At 40.0% G+C, this 24603-nt stretch overlaps 1 protein-coding gene across 2 annotated transcripts; it reads right to left on the bottom strand.

Moving 5' to 3' along the window:
- Positions 1-539: 539 nt before the first annotated feature.
- LOC133870782 (pathogenesis-related homeodomain protein) lies at positions 540-23851 on the bottom strand. Of its 2 annotated transcripts, none has more exons than XM_062308000.1 (11): positions 23477-23851; positions 21662-22228; positions 17354-17519; positions 16600-16723; positions 16391-16503; positions 15959-16306; positions 15011-15241; positions 14800-14889; positions 2376-2426; positions 1744-1989; positions 540-858 (listed from the first exon to the last, which is right to left on the bottom strand). In XM_062308000.1, the coding sequence occupies exons 2-11, from the start codon at positions 22204-22206 to the stop codon at positions 586-588; spliced, it is 2187 nt and encodes a 728-aa protein (XP_062163984.1). In that variant the 5' UTR covers positions 22207-22228; positions 23477-23851; the 3' UTR covers positions 540-585. The 2 variants fall into 2 exon arrangements, with proteins under 2 accessions (XP_062163984.1, XP_062163985.1); XM_062308001.1 differs by having other exon boundaries at positions 16391-16494.
- Between the last annotated feature and the right edge of the window lie 752 nt (positions 23852-24603).

Genomic DNA, 24603 nt, shown 5'->3' with positions numbered 1-24603 from the left:
TTGTTTCTTTCTTTTCTTTTTTCTTTTTTTTTTATTTCTTTTTTAAGCGTCTTGATACAGAGATCTGATCAAGCATAATGGCAGTTAAAAAATACTTAAAGATATTATAACTTTTATTATAACTTCCTTACAAACTGAAGTGACAATTTATAATTAATAAAATGATTAAAAGTATTTGGTTGACAAGTCAGCCACTAACTAATTAAATTGACAAATCATACTTATTGCTTAATCATTTCATCAATTATGAATGTTAAGTCAGTTTGTAAGAAACTTTGTAATAAAAGCTATAGCATCGCTAGCAACATTTAATGACGGTTTATTAAGGTATAAAGGCCTATATATATATATATATATATATGCAAGGCCAAAGCATCATAGTTCTGCAAAAATTATCATATTTTGTCCAAGAAACTCCTATAGAACTCTAGTGCAATTTTTTCACTTCCAATTTCTCACGCAAAAGAAACTTTTACTTGTGAACGGAAATAAGATATGTATTCACTAACTTCTGGAGATATGGTTCCACTTGCTACAACTAAAAGTAAAGGCTGTGCAAAAAATTCTAAAAACATTGCAATCAGATCAAAGTTTTTCCCTTAGCTCTGCTACGGGAACATAAATCACAGACTGTTGAAATAAATGGGATTTATCTGAATTCTTAGCTTTGTAATTGTGAAGTCTCAGTAATTTCTGCTTTATGGTCTCTAGTCTAACCTTGACTTTGCAAATTCTTTCCATTTCTGCCTCTGCTTCTTGACATCCACCTCCAGCCATGACATTGATCCTCTTCCTCTCCTTAGTTCTTGCTTCTAAAAGCTTCTTCAAGCTCACATCATCGCTGAACTCCAAAATATCCTGAACGCAACAAATGAGATAGTGCCGGATAAGGTTAGTCAGATCTCAATTAAACCCAACCGAGTTCGGTGCCGATATATTGAGAGAGAGATGGAAGCCAACTGGTAATCTTCACGAGGTACTCAAAGGTTCTGGAGTAGAAAAAGGATATCCATATGCTTTGACATGTCAACAAGTTTTAACATATTAACAGCCTTTTAACTCACATAAATGTCGAGCTTAAATCAGGTCACCTAGAGAAGTTAGATTTGCAAAGCACGTATTACTTTCTAGCCTGTAAGTTTAATTTGCATGACCTTCCCTACTACATATTGGATGGGAAAGCTTTAGAGGGAAAAGAAAGCACTGGTTCGTGATTTTGTTATAGACCAAAACATAGACTAGGGAATTGTCAGCTAACTATTACGGGTTAGACCAATGGTAAAAGTCTAGCATATAAAGGTTTTGTTGATCGTGATCAAAAGCAGCTCCATGGAAGTATAACTTCTTATATCTATAGTAATTATTTTATCTTGGGGCCGAGGAGGGCTGCGATTTGGAAGATGTTACCGACCTGTCTTTTTTGGTGTGTTTTGAAGGAAAGAAATAATAGGTGTTTGAAGACTTAGAGAGGTCCTTGGAGGATATTTTAGCTTTGTTTTTTCATACTATGTATCTTTGGACAGTGGCTTTTGTGTCCTCTTGGTCGCTTAGTTTTGGCGATTTTCTTGTTTGATTTTCGCTTTCTGGTTAGGTGCTTCATCTTGTATACTTCCAGTGTACTTAGAGGCGCCTAATGGTTTTAATAAGACTAGTTTATTACTTATCAAAAAAATTATTTTATCTTGAACAGCATCACTAGCAAAGATGCAATTTTCCAGAAAAGCAAGGCAAAGACATATGTACCTTGTTGCCATTTGCAGGTGACTTGAATGAATATCTTTTCTGCTGCTTTTTCTTTGAAACACTGCTTAATGACTTCGGGTGCCTTCTCTGGCAAACCTTTTCAATATTCTTTGGGGCATAGACCATAATATCTGCAGAGGTATCCTTTGATACCACAAAATCGGCAATTTTTTTGCTGACGTTTTCTGATCTGGATTCTTTAAAACTAGGTATCTTAAAACGATGAAGTTGCTTTCCTATCCCTGCCTGTCATACAGACAAATAGATCAATGTTAGATTAGAAGTTTCAACTCTTAAGGATTCATTAAGAAAACACCCGAGTTCTTGACCCTATAAGCCACACTACAAAGATAGCACACAAAATCAGTAGACGGTGAACCACTAGAAGAATTTATCTTCTGCTTCATCAGCTCAAAAGATGTACAATAGTGCTTATGCCAAAAAGAAGCTAATTTAGCATCAAATGGCTAGACAGGTGGGGAGACTTGTACAATATGACAAAAATTGATGACAGTCAAAGGTGAAGGGTGCTAAGAAGGTGATGACTGACAAAAAGCCAAAAAGGAACACAAACAGAAGCAGTAAGAGAATCAAAATATAGGCATTTGAAAATAAACAGAGTGTCGTCTCACCTTTCTGGACTTAAGTGCTAAGTAACGTGCATTTTTGAACCATTTGCTAACCTGAAAAAAAATATTATCTGTTAAGTGTTATAACTGCAAATTAGAAAAATAAATATCTATTAAGCTATAAAATAGCAGTTCACAGCAGTAATGCACTATTCCCCAATTGGTACTAGCCTTACAGTTCAGATGCTATAAAGGTCCATATAGAGGTGAAAATGCAGATACAGATGCGGTTATTAGCAATATCCTCATCCGCATAATGCAATCATCACTTTTAGGTATCCGCATCCGCATCTATATGGTTATTGCAGTCATTAAATGTGGTTATTATCCGCTATCCGCATGAGGTAATGGGCGTTTAATTAGGATCCATGGGTCATCGATTCTGGTGCATCTGACCATATGACTAGTTCATCCACCACCCTTTCTAATTATCACCCTGTTCTTTTATCACAAAGTGTTATACTTTTTAATGGGTTCCATAGCTAAAATTGCAGGCATGAGAAATACACATCCCAGTTCTAGTCTTAATTACTATCTCTTTTACATGTTTCTAGTTTTCCCTTTAATTTATTATCCATTAGCAAAATTACTAAAACTCTTCAATGTTGCGTTAGTTTCTATCCTTCTTTGTGTATATTTTAGGATCTCTAGACAAAGCGGATGATTGGTATGGGGCATGAAGCAGGTGGTCTTTATTACCTTGACTTTTCGCCTACCTCGGTTACCATGAGCACTTCAATCATCTCTTTCTCCTTTTCAATGCAATTGTCGCCTGGGTCATCCCTCTCTACTGTTTTGAAACGTCAAGTGAACGATCTTAGTTTTGTTTCTCCTTTTCATTGTGAGACTTGTGAACCTAGCAAACACCATCATGTGTCCGTGCCTTCTAGAGTTCCTAGTTGGGTTTCTACCCCTTTTGAGTTAATACATTCTAAAGAATGAAGACCTCTACATGTTACTTCCAATAAATTTAAATATTCGGTCACATTTGTGGATGATTACTCCTATATGACTTGGTTATTCTTAATGCATAATCGTTCTAAGTTGCTTATTATAACGATCCAAGGAAAGCATTAGTTACATCTACTCTATCACTCTAAAATGACTAGTCAAGTTGCAATTGAACCTCCTTAGAATCGCTAATAAAGTTTAGTCTCACATAGTAAGGAACCGATGTGAGACTTCGCACCCATTAGTATCTTTATAATCCACTCAGTCTATGTAGGCTATTCATCTTCCTAATGTAGGATTGTGGTGTTACAATCTTTCCTCCTATAAATCCTTGACGTCTTCATCAGATCTATGTCATACAGTACTTCAATGCCACATGGTATTACTAAGATGCTCTCATATCATTTGTAATAACTCAGGGAAAATACTAACTACATCTGTGTTATCACTCCAAAAGGACTAGTCAAATTGCAATTGGAGCTCTCTGAATTCACTTGCAAAGCTCAATTTTACCCAGTAAGAAATCAATGTGGGACTTAACACCTATTGGTACACTTAATCCCATGCCAGAATACCAATCGTGAGTACTTGCGAGGGAGCTTGATGGATTGTGATGGATTTGTTGTAGGTATATATTCTTCTTATGGTATATGTAAATGATATTGTGATTATAGAAAGTGACTCAAGAGGTATTGCTAGATTAAAACAATTCGATGGCAATGATTTCAAACTAAAGACCTAGGTAAACTTCGATACTTTCTTGAAATTGAAGTTGCTAGGTCTCAAGAAGGCATTAATCTTTCTCAACAAAATAATGTTTTTGATTTCTTGGATGAAATTGTTCTACTAATGGCAAGACTTATTGATGTTCCTATGGATCCAAATAAGTGCCTATTAAAGGATGAAGTGGAATTGCTTGAAAACCCTAGTCATTATCGTCGGTTAGTTGGAAAGCTGAATTATCTAATGATTACCATACCAGGCATATTTTATGCAATTAGTATAGTGAGTCAATTTATGGAGGCTCCAAGAGTACCACATTGGTATACGTTTGTTATCTCAAGGGAGCTCCGAGCCTTGGCATACTATATAAAAAAGTTGGACATAACAAGATGGAAGGATTCACTGATGCAAATTGGGCAGGTTCTCACTCGAACAAAAAATCTACTACAAGATACTCTTCGTCCTTGGGGTGTAATCTAGTCTCATGGAAAAGTAAAAATTAGGCAATGGTATCAAGATTCAGTGCATCAGCAAAGTACAGAGCAATGACTCACAGCAAGTGAATTAACTTGGTCACAACACTTGCTTCAAGATATTGGTTTTCCAATTTCCACTCCTATGTCAGTATTTTGTGATAACCAAATTGGGTTCTTAAAAGTTTAAACTTATAGGAAAAGATAAATTTAATTATTTAATCAAATACTTTAACATTCTCCCTTACGTGTCGGCTCAAACTTCCTTTTTAATAAGTAAGGCTCAACACTTGAAATATTTAATTGAAATGGAAGATAAATGACAGAGTCAAAGTTCGAACTCAGGATCTCTGTCTCTGATACCATATTAAATCACCCCTTTCCAAAAGACTTAAGCTTATAGGAAGAGGTAAATTTATCATTTTTTTTTTTATAAGTAATAATTTATTGAAAAGCGTAAGGCGTCCCTAAGTATACAGTCAGTATACACGAGAGACTCAAGTCACAGGAATGAGGAAACTTGTAGAGTTCTTTGTCCAAGAGATCCTGCACTTTATGTCTTAGATTGTGTTACGGACCTATGTGCGACGTAGGAAGCGTGGGCAGGAAGCAAACGAACACATAGCTAAAGGCCTCGCTAGGGTTCAGGGAGAGGATACAAGTGGCGGCTGAGGCAGAGAAGACTAAGAATGGGAAAGTCGGTGCTCTTCTAGCAGGACTTTTCGGTAGAAAAGAAATCATCTTGTAAGGAAAGTATTTCCTAAGAATAAGGAACACTGATTTCCACTAGAATAGGGTATTGATAAATAAGGGAATTCCTTTATAGAAAGAATCCCTAGGAATAAGGGATTTGATGTAATTCCACAACTTCTATTCTGCTTTGTAATCTCTATATATAGAGATCTTGATTCATAATAAAGTATGATCAATTTACCATAGAATTCGCAACTCTTGAGGTTGAATTAGGAGGCAGAGGTACCTCGAATACCTCGTATCCATCCATCACCCTTCACCATAGGTAAATCCAGGAGGTTCAATCCTGCCGGTTTGCCCACCCAAAGGCCAATAAACTGATCACAGACCCAGACACACAACAACTTGGCATCAGAGCCAAGTTCCGGAGCAATGGAGCAACGACTAGAGCGGGTGGAGAAGGATATGGAGAAGTAAGCCGAGGGCCAGAAGCGCTTAGAGGAGATGCTGAGTGCTTTTCTCTCTAAAAATCCGAGTCATCAGGAGGAAGAACAGAGCAACGCAACAAGTTCCTCAAAGGTCCAAACTGGAGGATTCAATCGGACCGAATCCAGCAACTCTTTTCCTAAGGTGGCCAAGTTAAATTTTCCTAAATTTGACGGCTCAGAAGACCCAACAAGTTGGGTGTGCCGGGCAGAACAGTTCTTTGAGTTTCAGGGGACTGCCGAGGAGGACAAGGTAGGGTTGGCAGCCTATCACCTGGAAGGAGAGGCACAACTATGGTATCAACTGTTTAAGGAAAGTGAGGAGCAAGTTTCTTGGGAAACCCTGAAGAACGGACTGCATGTGCGGTATGGGCCGACCCAATTTGACGATTTTTTTGGTGATCTCACCAAGTTGCGTCAAACGGGGAGGGTGCAGGAATACCAAGGGGAATACGAGCGTTTGCTGAGCAGGGCTAGATGTCTCTCGTTAACACAGCAGGTTAGCGGTTTCATTAGTGGGCTAAAGGAGAGCATAAGGCCGGAAGTTCAAGCTTCTCGGCCCCCCACTCTCACGGCTGCAGTGGGACTGGCACGGTTGTATGAGGCAAGGTTGATGACGCAACGACGGCCCTCTTATTCCTACGACACCCGGAGGACCATGGGCCAGGCGAATACACCGCCCTTACCATTCGCAAGCCTAATGCAGAACCGATCCCCAGTGATCAAAAAGTTGAGTCCGGCTGAATTGAAGGAACGAAGGGACAAAGGCCTCTGTTTTAATTGTGACGACAAGTTCTCCCCGGGGCACAGGTGTAAGAAGCTGTTTCTGATCAAAGGAATTTATGAGGAAGACAATGAACTCCCGAGCGAGGAAGGGGCACGGGAAACTTGGGAAGACAACGAGCTCGAGATTCCGGAAATATCCCTCCATGCAATTTCAGGTGTGCAAAATCCGCAGACGATGCGCATCGCTGGAACCATCCGGAGGACCCGGGTAATTCTGCTGGCGGACACGGGTAGCACGCACAATTTTTTGAACACTGAATTGGCAAAGCGGCTGGGCTTGGAACCAAACAAATAGACGGCCTTCGAAGTTTTGGTGGCTAACGGGGAAAGGCTTTCCAGCAAGGGGAAGTGTTCTGTGGTACTAGTTTGGTTGGAAGGTACCTTATTCACGCTGGAATTTTTTCTTGTTGATCTGCGGGGGTACGACTCAGTCTTAAGGGCACAATGGTTGAAGATGTTAGGACCCATTTGTGGGATTTTTCCTCACTCCGCATGAGTTTCCGGTGGCAAGGGAAGCAGGTCACGCAGGTTGGCTTGGAGGCACCGAGGAACAGAATACTGGAAGGTCCAGAGATGCAGAAGGAATTGAGACGCAATGGAGAGGGAGTCCTCCTTCAGTTTTTTGCAGTGCAGTTGGGGGTCGAGCAGTGCTGCCCAGGTGTAGACAATCCGGACCTTCAGCGCCTCCTAGAAGAGTTCCAAGATATTTTTGACGAGCCGCAGGGTCTGCCTCCTGTGCGATCTCATGATCACAAGATCCCCCTGATTCAAGGCTCTTCCCCAGTAAACGTGAGGCCCTACAGGTACCCCTATTATCTTTTTTTTTATAAGTAAAATTTTATTAAAAACGCAAAATGCGATCAAATACATAGGGAGTATACAAGAACGGCTGCTAAGAAGAGGAAAATAAAACAAGAAAATCATTATAACTAATCCCTGAAGGCGCTAGGAACGCGGCCGTCCAAGAATACAAAGAAGAAAAGAAAAAAAACAAGAATTCCTCCATTAATCTTTCTTTGTCCTCGAACTGTCTATCATTACGTTCCATCCACAAGCACCATAAGAGGCAGCAAGAAACCATCTTCCACACCACCGCACTCCGAGAGCGACCACCCGTCCACCAACAAGCAAAAAGATCTACCACCCGACGAGGCATCACCCAAGACAGTCTGAAACGACAAAAAATGGCATTCCACAGAACACAAGCAACCTCACAGTGAAGACGAAGATGATCCACAGACTCCTCATTCTTTTTGCACATGCAACATCTATTAATCACAATGATTTGTCTCTTTCTAAGATTGTCCAAAGTAAGAATCTTCCCTAGCGCTGTCGTCCATGAGAAAAAAGCCACTTTCGAAGGAGCCTTAGTTCGCAAAATACTCTTCCAAGGAAAACAAACAGACTCCTTGTAAACAAGAGTCTTATAGAAGGAACTAACATCAAACTTCCCTTTGCGAGAAGGAGACCACCAAAGCTTGTCTTCTGCATCACGCTCTATTCTTATAGAATACAATAAGGCGAAAAAAGAAGCCAAGTCATCCACCTCCCAGTCATGAGCCGCTCGAATGAATCTGACATCCCACTGGAAAGGCTCGTACTCCAAACTCAAATGCACTGCAACTAGTGAGCTCTTGTCACAAGCTATGTCATACAAACCTGGAAAAGCTTCCTTGAGGGGCATCTCTCCGACCCACAAATCATCCCATAATCTGATTCTAGATCCATTACCCAAGATAAGTATGGTATGCCTACTAAACGAACTCCATCCCTTCCTAATAAACTTCCAAAGCCCTACTCCATGAGTCCCAGGGGGATCTAGAGAACACCAACCAGCCCGTACAGAACCAAAATTAGCATCCACAACTGATCTCCACAAAGCCTCTTTCTCGTGCTCATAACGCCACAACCACTTCCCTAATAACGCTTGATTAAACATCCTCAAATTCCGTAAACCCAAACCACCTTCTGGAATAGGAGTACAAACCATGGACCAGCTAACCAGGTGATATTTGAAATCATCACCTAGGCCTCCCCACAAGAAATCCCGATAAAGTTTTTCTATGCGATTTACTTAACAAGGATAAATATCCGATTCCGGTCATTGATGAACTGTTGGATGAATTGCATGGCGCGCAGTACTTTTCAAAACTGGACCTCCGTTCCGGGTACCATCAAACCCGGATGCAAGAGCAGGATGTAGAAAAGACGGCCTTTCGGACGCATCACGAGCACTTCGAATTTTTGATTATGCCCTTTGGCCTCACTAATGCTCCGTCCTCTTTTCAGTTCTTGATGAACGACATCTTTCGAGGTTATTTACGTAAGTTTGTTCTCGTTTTTTTTTATGACATACTTATTTATAGCAAGTCTTGGGAGGACCATCTATATCACTTAACTTGTGTCTTTGACATTTTGAGAACTAATCACTTGTTTGTTAGACTAGACAAGTGTAGTTTTGGCCAACAGCGGGTGAACTGCCTAGGCCATTTCATTGAGCAGAATGGAGTCGCCGTGGATCCTTCCAAAATTCAAGCTATGCTGGCTTGGCCGAGACCTTCCAACCTCAAGGCACTTCGGGGCTTCCTTGAGCTTACCGGCTACTACCAGAAGTTTATCCAGCATTATGGTACTATTGCCTGACCTCTCACTCAACTCTTGAAAAAGGATGCTTTCGGGTGGAATGAGGAAGCCAGCGACTCATTTGATCGTCTTAAAGAAGCTATGACGAAGGCGCCGGTGTTGGCCTTACCCGATTTTGCCAAAACATTCGTCATCGAGTGCAATGCCTCGGGCAACGATATAGGGGCTGTTTTGATGCAGGATCGCCGCCCAAATGCGTACTTCAGCCAGGCCCTCCATGGTCATAATCTCTCTCTCCACCTACGAGAAAGAAATGCTTGCACTGGTCACTGCCATTCAATGGTGGCGCCCCTACCTCTTGGGCCAGCGGTTTGTGGTTCGGACCGACCACCGTAGCCTCAAATATTTGTGGGATCAAACCATCACCATTGAGGCTCAACAAAAGTGGCTCGTCAAGCTCATGGGGTATGACTTCACGATTGAATACAAACAGGGGCACGATAATCGTGTTGCGGATGCTCTCTCCCGTCAGGAGGAAGGAACTCTCATGGCCCTCTCTGCACCAATCCCTCACTGGATCGAACCTATCCAGCAGGAAGTTCTGCATGATCCGGACCTCCAGGCCTTGGCAGCACTCATTCAACAGAATGAAGAGGTGGGACCGTGGCGCATACAGGCAGGGCTTATCTACTTCAAAAACCGAATCTATCTCAAGGCTGAATCCCCCACAGCAGCAGCCATAATCGCAGAATTCCACAACAACACGCATGAAGGATACCACAAGAGTTTACAACGGATTCAGTCTATTTTTTACTGGCCTCACATGCAGTGGCAGCTCCGCACCTTCATCAGAAATTGTGACATTTGTCAGCGTTACAAAGCTGAAGCCACCAAGCCCGCCGGTCTGCTGCAGCCCCTGCCCATCCCCAAACAGGTTTGGACGGCTATCTCTATGGACTTCATTGACGGCCTTCCAAAATCTTACGAGCGCACTACTATTTTTGTGGTTGTCGATCGTCTTTCCAAGTATGGCCACCTTACCCCTCTCAAGCATCCCTACACGACACCACAAGTGGCTCAAACCTTCTTTGATGTTATTTTTCGTTTGCATGGTATTCCCACTTCCATCGTCTGTGATCGAGACCCCGTGTTTACAGGACTCTTTTGGCGGGAGCTCTTCCGCTTGCATGGGACGAAGTTTAACTTTAGTTCCGCTTATCACCCACAAACGGATGGGCAGACGGAGGTTGTGAATCGCACTATCGAGATGTACTTGAGATGCTTTACTAGCTCTTCTCCCCGCCAATGGGCTAAGCGGTTGCCATGGGTTGAGTATTGTTACAATACGAGTTTTCACTCTACTACTAAGCGAACTCCCTTTGAAATTGTCTATGGGCGACCTCCTCCCCCTCTCTTACCATTCATTCCCGGAACTACTCGTTCCGCTGCCGTGGAAGAGGCACTGCTCAGCCGCGATCAGGTCTTACTAGAGGTCCGTCGGCAGCTGCTAGAAGCTCAAAATCGCATGAAATAGCTGTATGATCAGTCTCATGATGAGCGCGTTTTTTCGAAAGGAGAATGGGTGTACTTACGGCTCCAGGGGTATAGGCAGCAATCTGTCCACAAGCGGAGCAATCTGAAACTTTCTCCTAAGTTCTATGGACCTTACCGGATTGTCAAACGGATTGGCTCCGTAGCATACCAGCTAGCTCTACCCCCTAAGGCTAAGATCCATGATGTTTTCCATGTTTCAGTTTTGAAGAAATGGGTCCGGAATGGGGTACCAGTTCAGGACCATCTTCCCGCTCTCCATGAGGACAGCCAGCTCTTTCCCCAAGCTATCATCGACCACCGTCGTCACCAAGGTGTCCCTGAAGTACTGGTGCATTGGCAGGGTCTTTCGCCTGCATGTAGCCTCTCTCCGACTTTGAGCTTCGTTTTCCTCCCTTTGCCCTTGTGGACAAGGGCAATTTGAAGACCGGGGGAGTGTAACAGACCTATGTGCGACGTAGGAAGCGTGGGTAGGAAGCAAACGAACACATAGCTAAAGGCCTTGCTAGGGTTCAGGGAGAGGATACAAGTGGCGGCTGAGGCAGAGAAGACTAAGAATGGGAAAGTCGGTGCTCTTCCAGCAGGACTTTTCGGTAGGAAAGAAATCATCTTGTAATGAAAGTATTTCCTAAGAATAAGGAACACTGATTTCCACTAGAATAGGGTATTGATAAATAAGGAAATTCCTTTTTTTTTTATAAGTAATGACAGTTTTATTGAAAGCGTAAGGCGCCCCTACGTACACTAGAAGTATACAACAGGAAACACCTAACTAGAAAGCGAAAAAGAAGCAAGAAATTCAGCAAAGCTGATAGATAAAGGGTACAAATAAGCCATCGACCAGACATACAAGGTATGGAGAAACAACTCTAGCACCTCCTCTAGGGAGCTCTCTAGATTCTCAAAACACCTAAGGTTTCTTTCTCTCCAAATACACCAAAAAAGGCAAATAGGCACCATCTTCCAAGAAGTAGCACTCCCAGATCTCCCAGACTTCCACCAACAAGCAACTAAGTCAAGCACACTCCTAGGCATGACCCACAAAATACCAAAGCGGGAGAAAATGTTGTTCCATAGAGCTGAGGCCAGATCGCAATGCAGAAGAATATGGTCCACTGATTCCCCATCCTGCTTGCAAAGACAGCATCTATCCACAATAATAATGTTCCTCTTCCTAAGATTGTCCAAGGTAAGAATTATGCCTAGAGCTGCAGACCAAGTGAAGAAAGCTGCCCTCGGGGGAGCCTGAGACCGCCACACACACTTCCATGGGAACCGAGTACCTCCAACACACATCATAGAACCAAAATATGACTTCACCCTGAACACACATTTCTTGGACGGGACCCATTTAAGACAATCTGCCCTCTCAAAATTCACCTTGGTAGAGCCCAGCACCTGGAAGAAAGAGGCAAAAACATCGACTTCCCAATCATGAGCCTCTCTAATAAAGCTCACGTTCCATTGAATGGACCCGCCCAAACTCTCCAAATTATCAGCCACTGACGCATCCTTCACCCAAGCAATGCCAAAGAGATCAGGAAACACTTCTTTCAGAATCGAATCTCCACACCACAAGTCATGCCAAAATCTAATCCTGCTCCCATCCCCCACCTCCAATCTAAGGAATTTGCAGAAATTCTCCCAACCTTTCCTTATAAACTTCCACAAACCTACTCCAAACGCCCCAGCAACCTCTCGGGAGCACCACCCACCCCACAAACTTTCATACTTGGAGTCCACCGCGACTCTCCACCAAGCATCTCTATCCATGCCAAATCGCCATAACCATTTACCTAGCAATGCGCGATTGAACTGAACCAACTTCCTAATGCCAAGCCCCCCATTTGAAATTGGAGTACAAACCTTCTCCCAACCCACCAAATGGTATTTAAAATCTTCACCCATTCCACCCCAAAGAAAATCGCGTTGCAACTTCTCAATGCGAGAAGCAACACTCACCGGTATAGGGAACAAAGACATGTAGTACGTAGGTAAGTTAGAGAGCGTACTCTTGATAAGGGTCACTCTCCCTCCCTTAGAGAGGTATAACCTTTTCCAACTAGCCAACCATGTTTCAACCTTCTCAATAACTCCATCCCAAATACGAGTAGACTTGTAAGGAAACCCCAATGGAAGACCCAGATACATCACAGGCAAATAAGCAACTTCACACTCTAAAATGTCGGCTAACCTTCCCACATTAGCGACATTCCCCACTGGAATAATGCTGGATTTGGCCAAGTTAACCTTAAGACCCGATACAGCCTCAAATAAGAGCAAGAGACTTCGCAAAGACCGAATCTTGGAGGAGCTAGCATCACAGAAAATCAGTGTATCATCAGCGAACAAAAGGTGGGAAAAAGAAGCATCGCCCACTCTGAAACCATCCAACACACCCCCACTCACTGCCGCAGTAATCATACGACTCAGTGCCTCCATAACAAACACAAACAAAAGGAGAGACAAAGGGTCTCCTTGCCTTAGGCCTCGAGAGCTGCTGAAAAAGCCGTATGGTGAGCCATTAACTAGCACCGAAAACTTTGCAGAAGAAATGCACCGAGCTATCCACGAACACCATTTTCCCCCAAAGCCACATCTCCTCAACATATACAACAGAAAATCCCAATTAACGTAATCATAAGCTTTTTCTAAATCCATTTTGCAAACGACTCCCGGCTCCCTTGATTTAATACGACTATCAAGGCATTCATTCGCAATATGGATTGGATCAAGAATCTGCCTCCCTTTGATGAAAGCACTCTGGGATTTGGAGATAACCTTGTCCATAACCGTCTTCAATCTGTTGGCCAAGACTTTAGCAATAATCTTGTAGATACCTCCTACAAGGCTTATGGGCCAGAAATCTTTGAGAGACAAAGCTCCTGGAGTCTTAGGAATAAGAGAAATAAAAGAAACGTTCAAACTCTTCTCAAAAACTTCTCTAGCATGAAACTCAGAAAAAATTCCTTTATAGAAAGAATTCCTAGGAATAAGGGATTTGATGTAATTCCAAAACTTCTATTCTGCTTTGTAATCTCTATATACAGAGATCTTGATTCATAATAAAATATGATCAATTTACCATAGAATTCGCAACTCTTGAGGTTGAATTAGGAGGCAGAGGTACCTCGAATACCTCGTATCCATCCATCACCCTTCACCATAGGTAAATCCAGGAGGTTCAATCCTGCCGGTTTGCCCACCCATAGGCCAATAACCCGAGCACAGACCCAAACACACAACAGATTGTAGCATCGATCTGTTCCCTCTTAACTTGCTTCCTATAGCCAGATAGCTGACTGCAATCTTTTTCTATCCGTGAGGATCCCACCAGACTAGTAGTTGAGTGCTCCTTCTTGTTCGGATCTTTAAGATTCTCATTTCCTTCCGCACTAAAACCTAATCCAATATGTGGTTCCGCACGTTCCACCACTTCTCCGTTCATTTCCAATACTGATCGTGAAACACACAAAAAAAGCAAGGAATAGATTCATGGGAGGTGGAAATATCCTCACGAGCCCGGGAAGGATGACACGCCCTCGTCCGTTGCTTGTTCGTTAGCGCTCCAAAGCCTATGGGGTCGTTCAAGGTTTATACGATATATTTACAAAGTCTTTAAGTCATAATAAGATGGGATCATCTATTCCAAGCTAGGTTTATATGATACATATGCTCCAGCTTGAGGGGGAGTATTAGCGTGATGAAGTGTCCCCCTCTAGAAGATGGTTAGGTGTCCTAGAGCAAGGTGTCCTAAATCTAGAACATTGTATTCACTCCTATAGATACTAGTGTATGATGAAAGGATCAAGAATTTTCCTGAATCACTATATGTTTCTTATCACTGTGAAACCACTGATGGTATGCTAATAATGCATGCTCTTGAAATGAAAACAATTAGTATAAAGCTTGCCTTACAATATACTAGTTAAGAACAACTTATGTGCAATAGGGTTTGTGATCCAACGATTCTAATATTGTGAATAAATGTATTATTTGACCTGCAGACCTATTCTCAACTCTTCATACATTATAGATAACTTCCCTGCTTTGGAGATCCATAACACTTGCTTTCAGTGAAGCATCTGTTTGCTTATGCACCAAATATAGTAGTAGTTTTCCATTACCACTTTCCAATAATCTTTCCAGTAGTAAAATCAATCTGACAGCTTAAATAATTACCTTCTCCGGATCAAGGCCCAACTCCTTTGAAAGATTCTCCTTGACATCCCTAGGGGGAAGTTCATTCTCAGCGAAAACTTGACGAAGCTTCTGGTACATAAGAAGCAAAAGAAAACATTTCATGTAGTAAGTATCAAATTACAGTTCTTAGGCTTAAAAATTGCTTGCAGGGAAGCTTTATGTGAAAAAGAAAAAGGGCAACTTCAACTACCTCAACTGCTGTGCAGGATATTCTAAGAAATGGCCTTCTACTTGGTGTCTCTAAAGGGAGTTTCTCTTTCACTTCTCTGGTGTTAGAATCCGCACACTTCTCACTTTCATACAGAGTCATAAGGGTACTGGCTGCATCAGACTCCTTTTCTCTCCGCTTTCTTTTAGCAGGACCCCAGTCTTCATCTTCACTCACTTGTTCATATGCAGGAGCATCCTTTCCAAACATTTCCTATTAGGGAAAAAATAAATAAATAAATAAAATAAGGCATCTTTATTAAGCCAATGAAAGATGCTTTCGAATTTAAGCCATCAACCAGAAAAATGCAACTGCAATTCACTATTACCCTAGGAAACTGCTTTTGCAATCCTTATTAAGCAATCTAGAAAATGGTCCCTGTTATATCCATCGCACCCAGTTTGGTGACCCCAAAAGTTGCCTAGAATTTCTTTCGTTTACTACCCTTTTTAATGGTAATCCTTTTTTTATAAGTAACATTTTTATGGTAATTCATGGAAATATATGAAGTTTTCAGACAAATGAAACTACAGTAACCAAAGACTAGTTTCTTACATTTTAATATCTGGTAATCTAGTTAAGTAATCACAAGCAACCCATGTAAGCCTACCTCCTAATACCACCTTCCTGGGTAAGCAGCATGCCTCTTTTGCGTTCCACATACTACAGCAATCCATATTCCAGTAACAGAGAATCAAGACTAACACCAAAGGACATAACTGTGGCTTCAGAAAAGGAGAAAAAAAAAATTGTGGCACCTTGGTATTTTCACCCATTTCCCCCTTTTTGGGGGATAAAGAACCACTATGGAGGATAAGGCAGTATAGCTTCAACTTCAGGTTCATTTATTTTTCTTAAAATAATATCCATTCTAGGCAACTTGATTAATGGTAAAAGTAACCTTAACCTTAAGAATTTTGTAATACTCACATCATATAACTTCTTATAGTCAACAGCTCTTCGCTGCCTAGGGCCACATATAATTTCTCCCTCTGTGGATTCATCAGAATCTAAAAAGGTATTGGCAACACGGTTTTCACACCCCATGCCCTCCTCTTCAGAAAAAACTTCACCATCTAAAGACCAGCTCAGGCTAGTAGAAATGCTGATGTTATCTGACGCATTTTCATCAGTTTCAGCCCCGCTGATGGTGGAACTGTTTCCCCTCCTCTCTGGATTATAATCATCATCATCAGAATCATCTGAAGGCCATTCTTCTTCTGGATCTAATATCGAATTCCCACCATCAGGGAAAGCAGCTTCTTCCTTGAAGACATCCTATTCCATGTGGGAGTAACTTCATTAATTTACTGAAGCAGCCAGAAAAGATACACATTCCAAGAGATTTTTCCTGTAACTAACCTGCCAATTACTGTTCATGGAGAAGTGGGTCCCAAGATGGGCATTCATTGCTTCTAGAATTTCCATCTTACACTCGCAAAATTTGCAAAACCAGCCCTGATCACCTGGAGGAACTGTAGATTATCAATTAAACTACAAATCAGTTTCTTAAAGAAGCAATCTGATCCATAAATCACTAAACATTCACAAGAAGAGTGAGTAGAACATACTATTGTCACTGTCCAATGGAGGATCAAGGCATTTTTGGTGGAAAGCACAATTACATGTCCCATCACAAAGTATAATATCATTATCTGGAAACGCTTCACGCAACTTGCACTTTGCACAGAATATCTACACATAATAAATCATAGAAACATGAATATACAAGTCAAAACTAGATGTAATCTGAACGGTAGCAACCAGGGTCTTCCCAGCTGTGTACAACCATACTAATAGTCTAAATGAAAAGCCTATGTGGTAAAGCCTCATAGGTCATGTACCAGACCAGGTGCTGAAGTTCAAAGCCCATATGCTATTGCACTAGCATCTAACCTACCCAGCAAAAGAAAAGGACAAGAATACTATCAGTCAGGACTTATAGCCTGATTCAAACTTCAAAATCTAACCAAGCTTTGAGAAAGCTACTGGATCAGTTACTACCAGATTTCTGTCCAAACTGTCAAAAAATAAATAAATAAAACTACAAAAAAGTGGGAAAGAGGAAAGAAAAAGGAGTTAACACTCTCACTTAGAGCATAAACACTAGTTTGTTTGCCCAGTCTTTGTTTCTCAGTTCAAGAAAATGTGCTTATTCAAAAGCATAATGAGATGAATTTATAAAATCCCAAATAGCCCCTCTCAACACCAATCTCTAAATGAAATACAAAGGGTTTCTTAATCAGAGAGAGAAAGAGTTGATATTTTGTCTTTGAAAAATTTATCCTAATATTTAGCAAACAGGCTGTGGTGAGGCGAATTTACATGTTCATGGTATACCGATCCATCTGGAGCAATGACAGAATCTTCAATGCATCCTTCTGTACTAAGTGAATCCAGCTGGCGAATTGCATCACGTATCCCAAGTTTACACTTCAATATCTGCTTCTTGGCTCGTTGTAGTTCCGTTTCCGGCTTAATCTTTTCTCGACTAGAACAAATATTTAGAAAAAAAAGGATAAACCACTGTCTCAAATTGTAACAATGTCACAGCTCACTTGTGATCTTTTTTTTTTTCCATTTTTTTTTTTGTGGTGGGGGGTGGGGGAAGGGTTCTTAGAGCAACAATTAATTTGAGGTCTATAGACGCATTTCAAGATCTAGAGCAGGAATATAAATCAAATGGCAAAACAAATTACTTTTCACCGTTTAACATCAAATTCACATGTATCAAAAACATCGAGATTGAAATTTGATAACTAATTGTGAGAGATTTATTTTAGCTAATATTCTTAGGGGATGCTTTGGGTCAAGCCCATCTCCATACTTAGAGTTAAAAGCATGTTTTTCATATCACACAAAGGCAAACAGAAACTACCACTAGTATATCATATTTAGATGTTTTATACATTCTACGTGGGTAACATGGGTAATGTTTGGTGGTAGAATTGTTGGCATGCTGAAAGAATCATTTTCAAAGGCACTCCCAAGAAGAGACTTAGCAAGCTATCCAACTATGTCTCTTGGTGTATTTTGAGAAAGCAAAATGCCAGGACTTTTGAAGGCCAAGACCAAAGCTTCACTTTTCAAAATCCTTATAATGTGTAATGGATGCTACTAAATGCTTCTTGTTCACCAACATGTTGGATCTTCTATAACATTCAAATTTTAGGAAATTGGTTTTTTCTGTATTTATTTGGGTGTTTTACGCAAGACGTATAATGGAATTTATGTGCCTACAGTGAGTGAAATAAGTCAATATAAAGAAGGTGACTGATGCCATGTGAAGACGTTGATTTTTTAATGATTAGAAATTCTTATCCATTAAAGACTAGGAATCTTTATTTATGAATCCTTGTCTAGAAGAGATCAGAAGTCTCTATTTGTAATAATTAGGACTTTTTCCATCAGGGATTAGGAGTTCTTATTTGTGTGTCAATTAGGGTTTGTTTTATTTCCTTTTTAGGACTTTCAAATGACCTTAGGATTAGAATTTGCAGCCTATACTTATCAACAACAAAAAAAGTAGCCTATGTTCAGGTATATAGTGAACCTTATTTCATTATTAAATCATTAACTTCATTGAGTTTAATAATGTTTTGAGAAAGATAAACTTTCTTCTTCTTCTTTTCTTTTTTTTTTAAGTGATTCAGTCTCACTAGAAAAGTGCAAAAAGATGCCACCCTAGTATTCAAGAGAAACTCCCTAATATGGAGAAAAAGAAGAACAAAAATTCAAAAACTCAGGAAAACTAGAAAATGGAAAACTATTAAACAGTGCTATCCATGTGTAAAGGGATTTGAATATATTATTTTTCAGCTCTAACACCAAAGTCTCTCGATCTTCAAAGCTCCTTGCATTCCGCTCTCTCCAAATACACTACATTAAACACAAATGAGTCAACCTCCAAACTTCCAAAACATTACGACTCCACACATGTCATCTCCTACTCACTAACAACTCTCTCACCCTTCGAGGTATAACCCAATCAACACCAAACAAATGGAAAACTGAACTCTGGACTCCCCACTATTCTTGCACATACAACACCAATCCACCACTATGACATTCCTCTTCTTCAAGTTATCCAAAGTCAATATTTTTCTAATGCCGCCATCCACACACACAAACAAACAAACAAAAAAACTCACTCTCGAAGGAGCCTTAACTCTCCAACTACTCTTCCACCAACAGCTCAAAGAATGAAGAGACCACTTCCACCTCTCTCATTAATCTGGAAAAGAATACATTCCATTGAAAATTTCCATTTCGGAACAGCATATGATCCGCCACCCATGTATCCTTACAACGTGCAATACTAAATAAGTCCAGATAAGAAATCTTCAAGGATTGTTCCACACACCATAAATCATGCCAAAACCTCACCTTGGACCCATCTCCCACCTCATATGTAACAAATCTGGAGAAAACTTCCCATCCCTTCCTTATATATTTCCACACTCCCACTCCGAAGGGCCCCACAACCTCTTTAAAACACCAACCTCCCTCAAACTATCATACTTAGTTTCCACCACCAATCTTCCATTTTTCCAACTCTTAATATACTTAGGAATCAACAAGTGTTGATGCTCGCAATCCTGTTTTTGATAAGTAATCAAGATATTATTAAAAGTGTAAGGCGCCCTCAGGTAAAGAATGAGTATACCAGAGAAGCCACCTAATTAATAAGAGCAAAAAGAACAAGAAACTCATTGCTTATAAGAACAATTGTTGATGCTCTAAATCCTGGTATTATAAGAAAAATCAATTGGCTTAGAGAAGTTTTCTCTATTTGTTCACAAATCAATGAGTTAAAAGCAAAGATCTTGTGTTCTCTTGCTTATTTCATCAATCCTACACACTCGTCAATCTATTCTCCGATGCCTCCTATTCATTCTTCTTTGTTTCATCATCCTTGTTGTGTTGTTTGGTACATAAGTCCTATTTATCTGTATCACTTGGTACAAGAACCAGACAGTTCCTGCATCAATATTACTCTTGTATAGCACCCGTCATACTGGGGTTCCACCCCTTTCTTTGCACTTTTTAATGAATTTTTTCTTAGCTATCAATAAACAAATATATTCATATTATTCACATTCTCATTTATTTTTATTTTTATTTTTTATGACGAGGAACCCCTTCCACAGCAGAGCCACTTCGTGTACCCACCCCTGTCAGGTAAACCTCAAATCTGTATAAAGCACCCCCTCCACATGGATTAAGTAATACTCCGGCTTTGCCGTCGGGCTAGCCCCAAAAAATTGTTTGCACCCAAAGGGATTCGAACCTTAGACATCAGGGGACTACCACAAAGACCAATGCCCTTACAACTTGAGCTAACACCTTAGGGTTATTCACATTCTCATTTATAATTGGATGAAATACTACAGTACGATGTAGTTTGTACTATTTGGAAAGCAGACATCATCCGAACAAGTTTTCTTTTGCTAAAAAGAATAATGTTAGAAATGAAATACTCTTTATCTCCTTTTTGTCATTACAGTTTTTTTCTATTGTCACTACTGCCATTGTTATCATATACCATTTCGATAATAATATCCCTTTAAACAATCACATTAGCTCGTCTTTTCTGAGTTGTACCACTAACATGCGAATGCTGCTAACTATCCATGTTTTGGATTCAATTGACAATCCTTTGGCTGACATTTCCAGATCTTAAGTGTTCAGTGCAGAACCACATGCAATAGCAAGGACATTTATCATGGACATAATGATCATTGGCTATTCGAAACAAATTTGAAAAAAGTTAAATATTTATTGCATACAATGCAGATAGTTTGTGGTGTTCAATCATCACTTATCTCAAAAGCTTAAATTTATAAGAAAAGATGAATTTAATTATTTAATTAATATTCTAATACTCCCCCTCACGTGTGGGCTCAAACTCTCCCTCAATAAGTAAAGCCCAGCATATGAAATATTTAATTGAAATAGGAGGTGAATGACGCAGACAAGATTCGAACTCATGACATTTGCTCTAATACCATGTTAAATTACCATTTATCCCAATAGCTTAAGATTATATGAAGAGATGAATTTAATTATTTAATTAATATTCTAATATGTGAGATTCATACTCTATCAAGGACCATAAAAATATTGCTTCACAATAATGTTAGACTACAAAAAGACGTGGATGGTCTTTAGGTGAACCCAAGGTATTGTGGAAATACTTTTTTGATAAATAATAAGCCAGTCTCATTAAAAGTCTAAAGCACCCCTTAGTACACTGGAAGTATCCTAAGAATATTAAATCTTTATTTTGTAACAGTCATCACATGCTGGCATAATATTTCATAACAAAAATTACAATTTTGGTACCTGTCTTTTATTAAGACTAAGCTTCCTGCTATAAACGCAAGAGAAAAATATCAAATCTAATATATATAAAAAAGTAAAATCAGCAGGTAGTTTAAAACAAACGAGCCAGTCATACATTCCGATTTTTAGTTCGTTCAACAGGGTCTTTAATCAAGCATTCATAAACTTTTTCCTCCCAAAACTAGCTTAAACTATAAAACATTCACTGGTTTCACGAGAAATTTAAGGCTAAATGAGAAAAGCAGTTTTCTTATTAATGGAAAGACATATGAGGTAAGGTTTTCATACCTCTGACCTTTCCAACCTTCTCCAGAGTAAGCATCAATAAGGTTCTGCTCCAGCTTCATTTTAATCAAGAGGTACCTTGATCTCCTCTGTAAACGGGAAGTTTCATCTAGCTGTTCATTATCCTTTTGCCCTCTCCTCTTCTTCCTCTTCTTAAGATTTGTAATTTTGGCCTCCCTTTCGGCGTTTTTTCCATTTCCCTTGGAGCTATTAGGTGAGGCTTTTTCACTTTGAAGCCTCAGATAAGATTTCTTCCTTGAAGATTTTGTATCAAGTGCTTTATGCAAAATTTTCCTACTGACAAATTTTCTACTTATGGAATCATTCCTGATCCCCTTGCTCGCTGGGTCACTTACTGTCCTCTTTGAAAGCTTTGAACCAATTGCCTTTGCATGAGATTCTGATTTTGGTTTGTGTTTCTTGCCACGGGATATTGTGCTACACTTTTTTAACTTCAATGACACAATCAGCTTAGACCCAGATTCTGTCTTGGAATGACAAGATTTTCCAGAATCTTGGTAGATTAATTTCTTTCCAGTACCACGCATATTGATCCCCGATGTATGAGCACTGAAAATTTAGGCCAAAAATGGGTAAGTAATGACTCTCAAAGTACCCATCAAAAATATAATACAGTCTAGGCAGAACTTCACTATATATATATAAGTAAACATGGAAATAATTAGTGTATTAAGAAGAAACTAAAGGATACCAAATTGCGGTAAGATCTAGCAGTTTATCCTTCATACTCCTTTTAAACTGCGAAATCTTTATCATAATTGTGTTTAAAAAAATATATCAGAACATTCTGCGAGGAATTTTCCAATTCCTTACAATATATGCACTTTTAGTAGGTTACAATAGAAGGTCGTGGATAAGACAAAAATTAGAAACATTTTGCCACTGGACCTCCCAATTTGAGGCTCCAACTTCAAATTTAAAAAAATTAGATAAGCACATCGTTCGGAATTTTCTTAACCAAAAAATGAACCAAGTCTAAGGTATAAGACCCGAAAACATTCAAAGTAAAGTTTAATGAAGAAAAATGTTAATTGGTCCTAGAGTTCTTGATTGCCAAAGGTCCCTAGTCTGCTAGGACCTCAAAACAATTTGAACTTGCATCTAATTAACATGTGGATACATGCAAGACACAGTATTTAAAAAATAAAAAAAAGTTTTAGTTGGCATATTTCTCATTTTTCCAACACCAAATTTGCTTATATATGAAAGACAAAACTTCCGAATGACCTGATCAAACAGTACTTAAACAAGAACCTATCTTCTTCAATAATGCAAGAGACCAGTTTTCTCAAAACTAAATAAGATGAAGTGAAAAATTAGGGCCCTAAGAACGCAAGTAATGAACAAATTCAACAATGAAAAGAAAATTCCTAATAAAAGAAATGCAAGTTATGAACATAAGATGAATGTCCAAGAAATGTCCATTCAAAGCGAATTCAACAACACCCGGAACTTAAAATCGTATATTATTCCAAGAAAGACAATGAATGGTCATTGAAACACCATTCATGCCAATGAGATCGGGAGGGTAAAGAACTAGACATTCATGGATGGTGATCCCCCCATGATCACCCAGAAAACCAAATAAGCCACAGTCGAAATCCATGAAAAAGAGAATGCATGACCAACAAAGAGACAATACAAGAAATACCCAGAAGATAATTGTGCCAAATGTACCAAGGGAACCAAACTAAGACCTTGAATCTACATGAGAAACAAACCCACATGAGCATTAAGAATGGAAAAATGGAACGGGTGAGGTCAACTGATTATTTTCATAAAGAAGTAAGGACATACCTGAAAGAGAAGAGGGCTTTTGAGGAAGATCTACGACTTGAATAGCTCTACCATTCATATATATATATATATATATATATATATATATAGAGAGAGAGAGAGAGAGAGAGAGAGAGAGAGAGAGAGAGACAGAGACAGAGAGGTAATGAAATTGAATAAGAGGCTTTTGATTGATTGAATTGGGTTAAATTACAGGGTTTGAATATATTTTGGGTTTTGGGCTTTGAACGAAGATTTCGTCTAAAGCCGTCGCCGGTTTGGTGGGTCTTCCCGACGTGTCACCAACGGTCAGGTCTCACCCTGTCTTTCACTCTTGACCCTCTGTAATTCTCGTCTCTCTCTCTCTCTCTCTCTCTCTCTTCTCAAAATATGACCTTTTTATCTGTCGGAATTTACGTTTAAATATTTTTTATATGTTTGCTAATTACAAATTAGCGGCTTCCGGGACCATTGATTACTATTTATATTTTTGCTAATTATGAATTGGCGTCTTCTAGATTTTTTAGAGTAACTCGGCTTGGTTTAATGCTCATCAATTTCCGAATTTTTTTTAGGGTAACTTGATTAGGCTTCAACGCTCATCAATATATAGTGGATACTTGTATTTGTTTTGATAGCGGCTTCCAAGTCAATTTTCTGACTTTGTGTTCCCATACCGGAAATTGTACCAACAGTTTGGCGCCGTATGTGGGAACGATAAGTTGTTCTTACGAAAAACAAATCCGTGATGGTGACTACGAGACGTTCCAACCCGGTTCAAAACGAAACACGAGATGAGGTGCCGCCTACCAGCCGAGACGATGTTCGTGGAGAAGCAGAATCTGCTGGACCAGAGGCCAGAATAACCTAACTGAGTCAACAGTTGGCCCAGGCACAGAAGAATGTGGAGGATTTGCTGGCTCAAAATGCTCTGCTCCTAGCTGCTCAGACTCCGCCGCCATTCAATCATGATGCAGTCGAAGGGACAAACCCTGATGGAAACCCCGAAGGGACAGGAGAGAAAGCCGGGCCGCGGAACGAGGACCATGAGGTGCCTATCAATCCGGTTCCACCTACGGACTCCGAAAAAAGGTTGCAGAAGATGGTCCAGGACCTGGGCGCAAAATACGACGCACTGTCGAAGACAA

This window comes from Alnus glutinosa, chromosome 6 (assembly GCF_958979055.1).
Source record: "Alnus glutinosa chromosome 6, dhAlnGlut1.1, whole genome shotgun sequence".
Taxonomy (NCBI): domain Eukaryota; kingdom Viridiplantae; phylum Streptophyta; class Magnoliopsida; order Fagales; family Betulaceae; genus Alnus; species Alnus glutinosa.
Note: the sequence above shows the minus strand (reverse complement) of the source record. Positions and strands in the feature narration are given on the sequence as shown.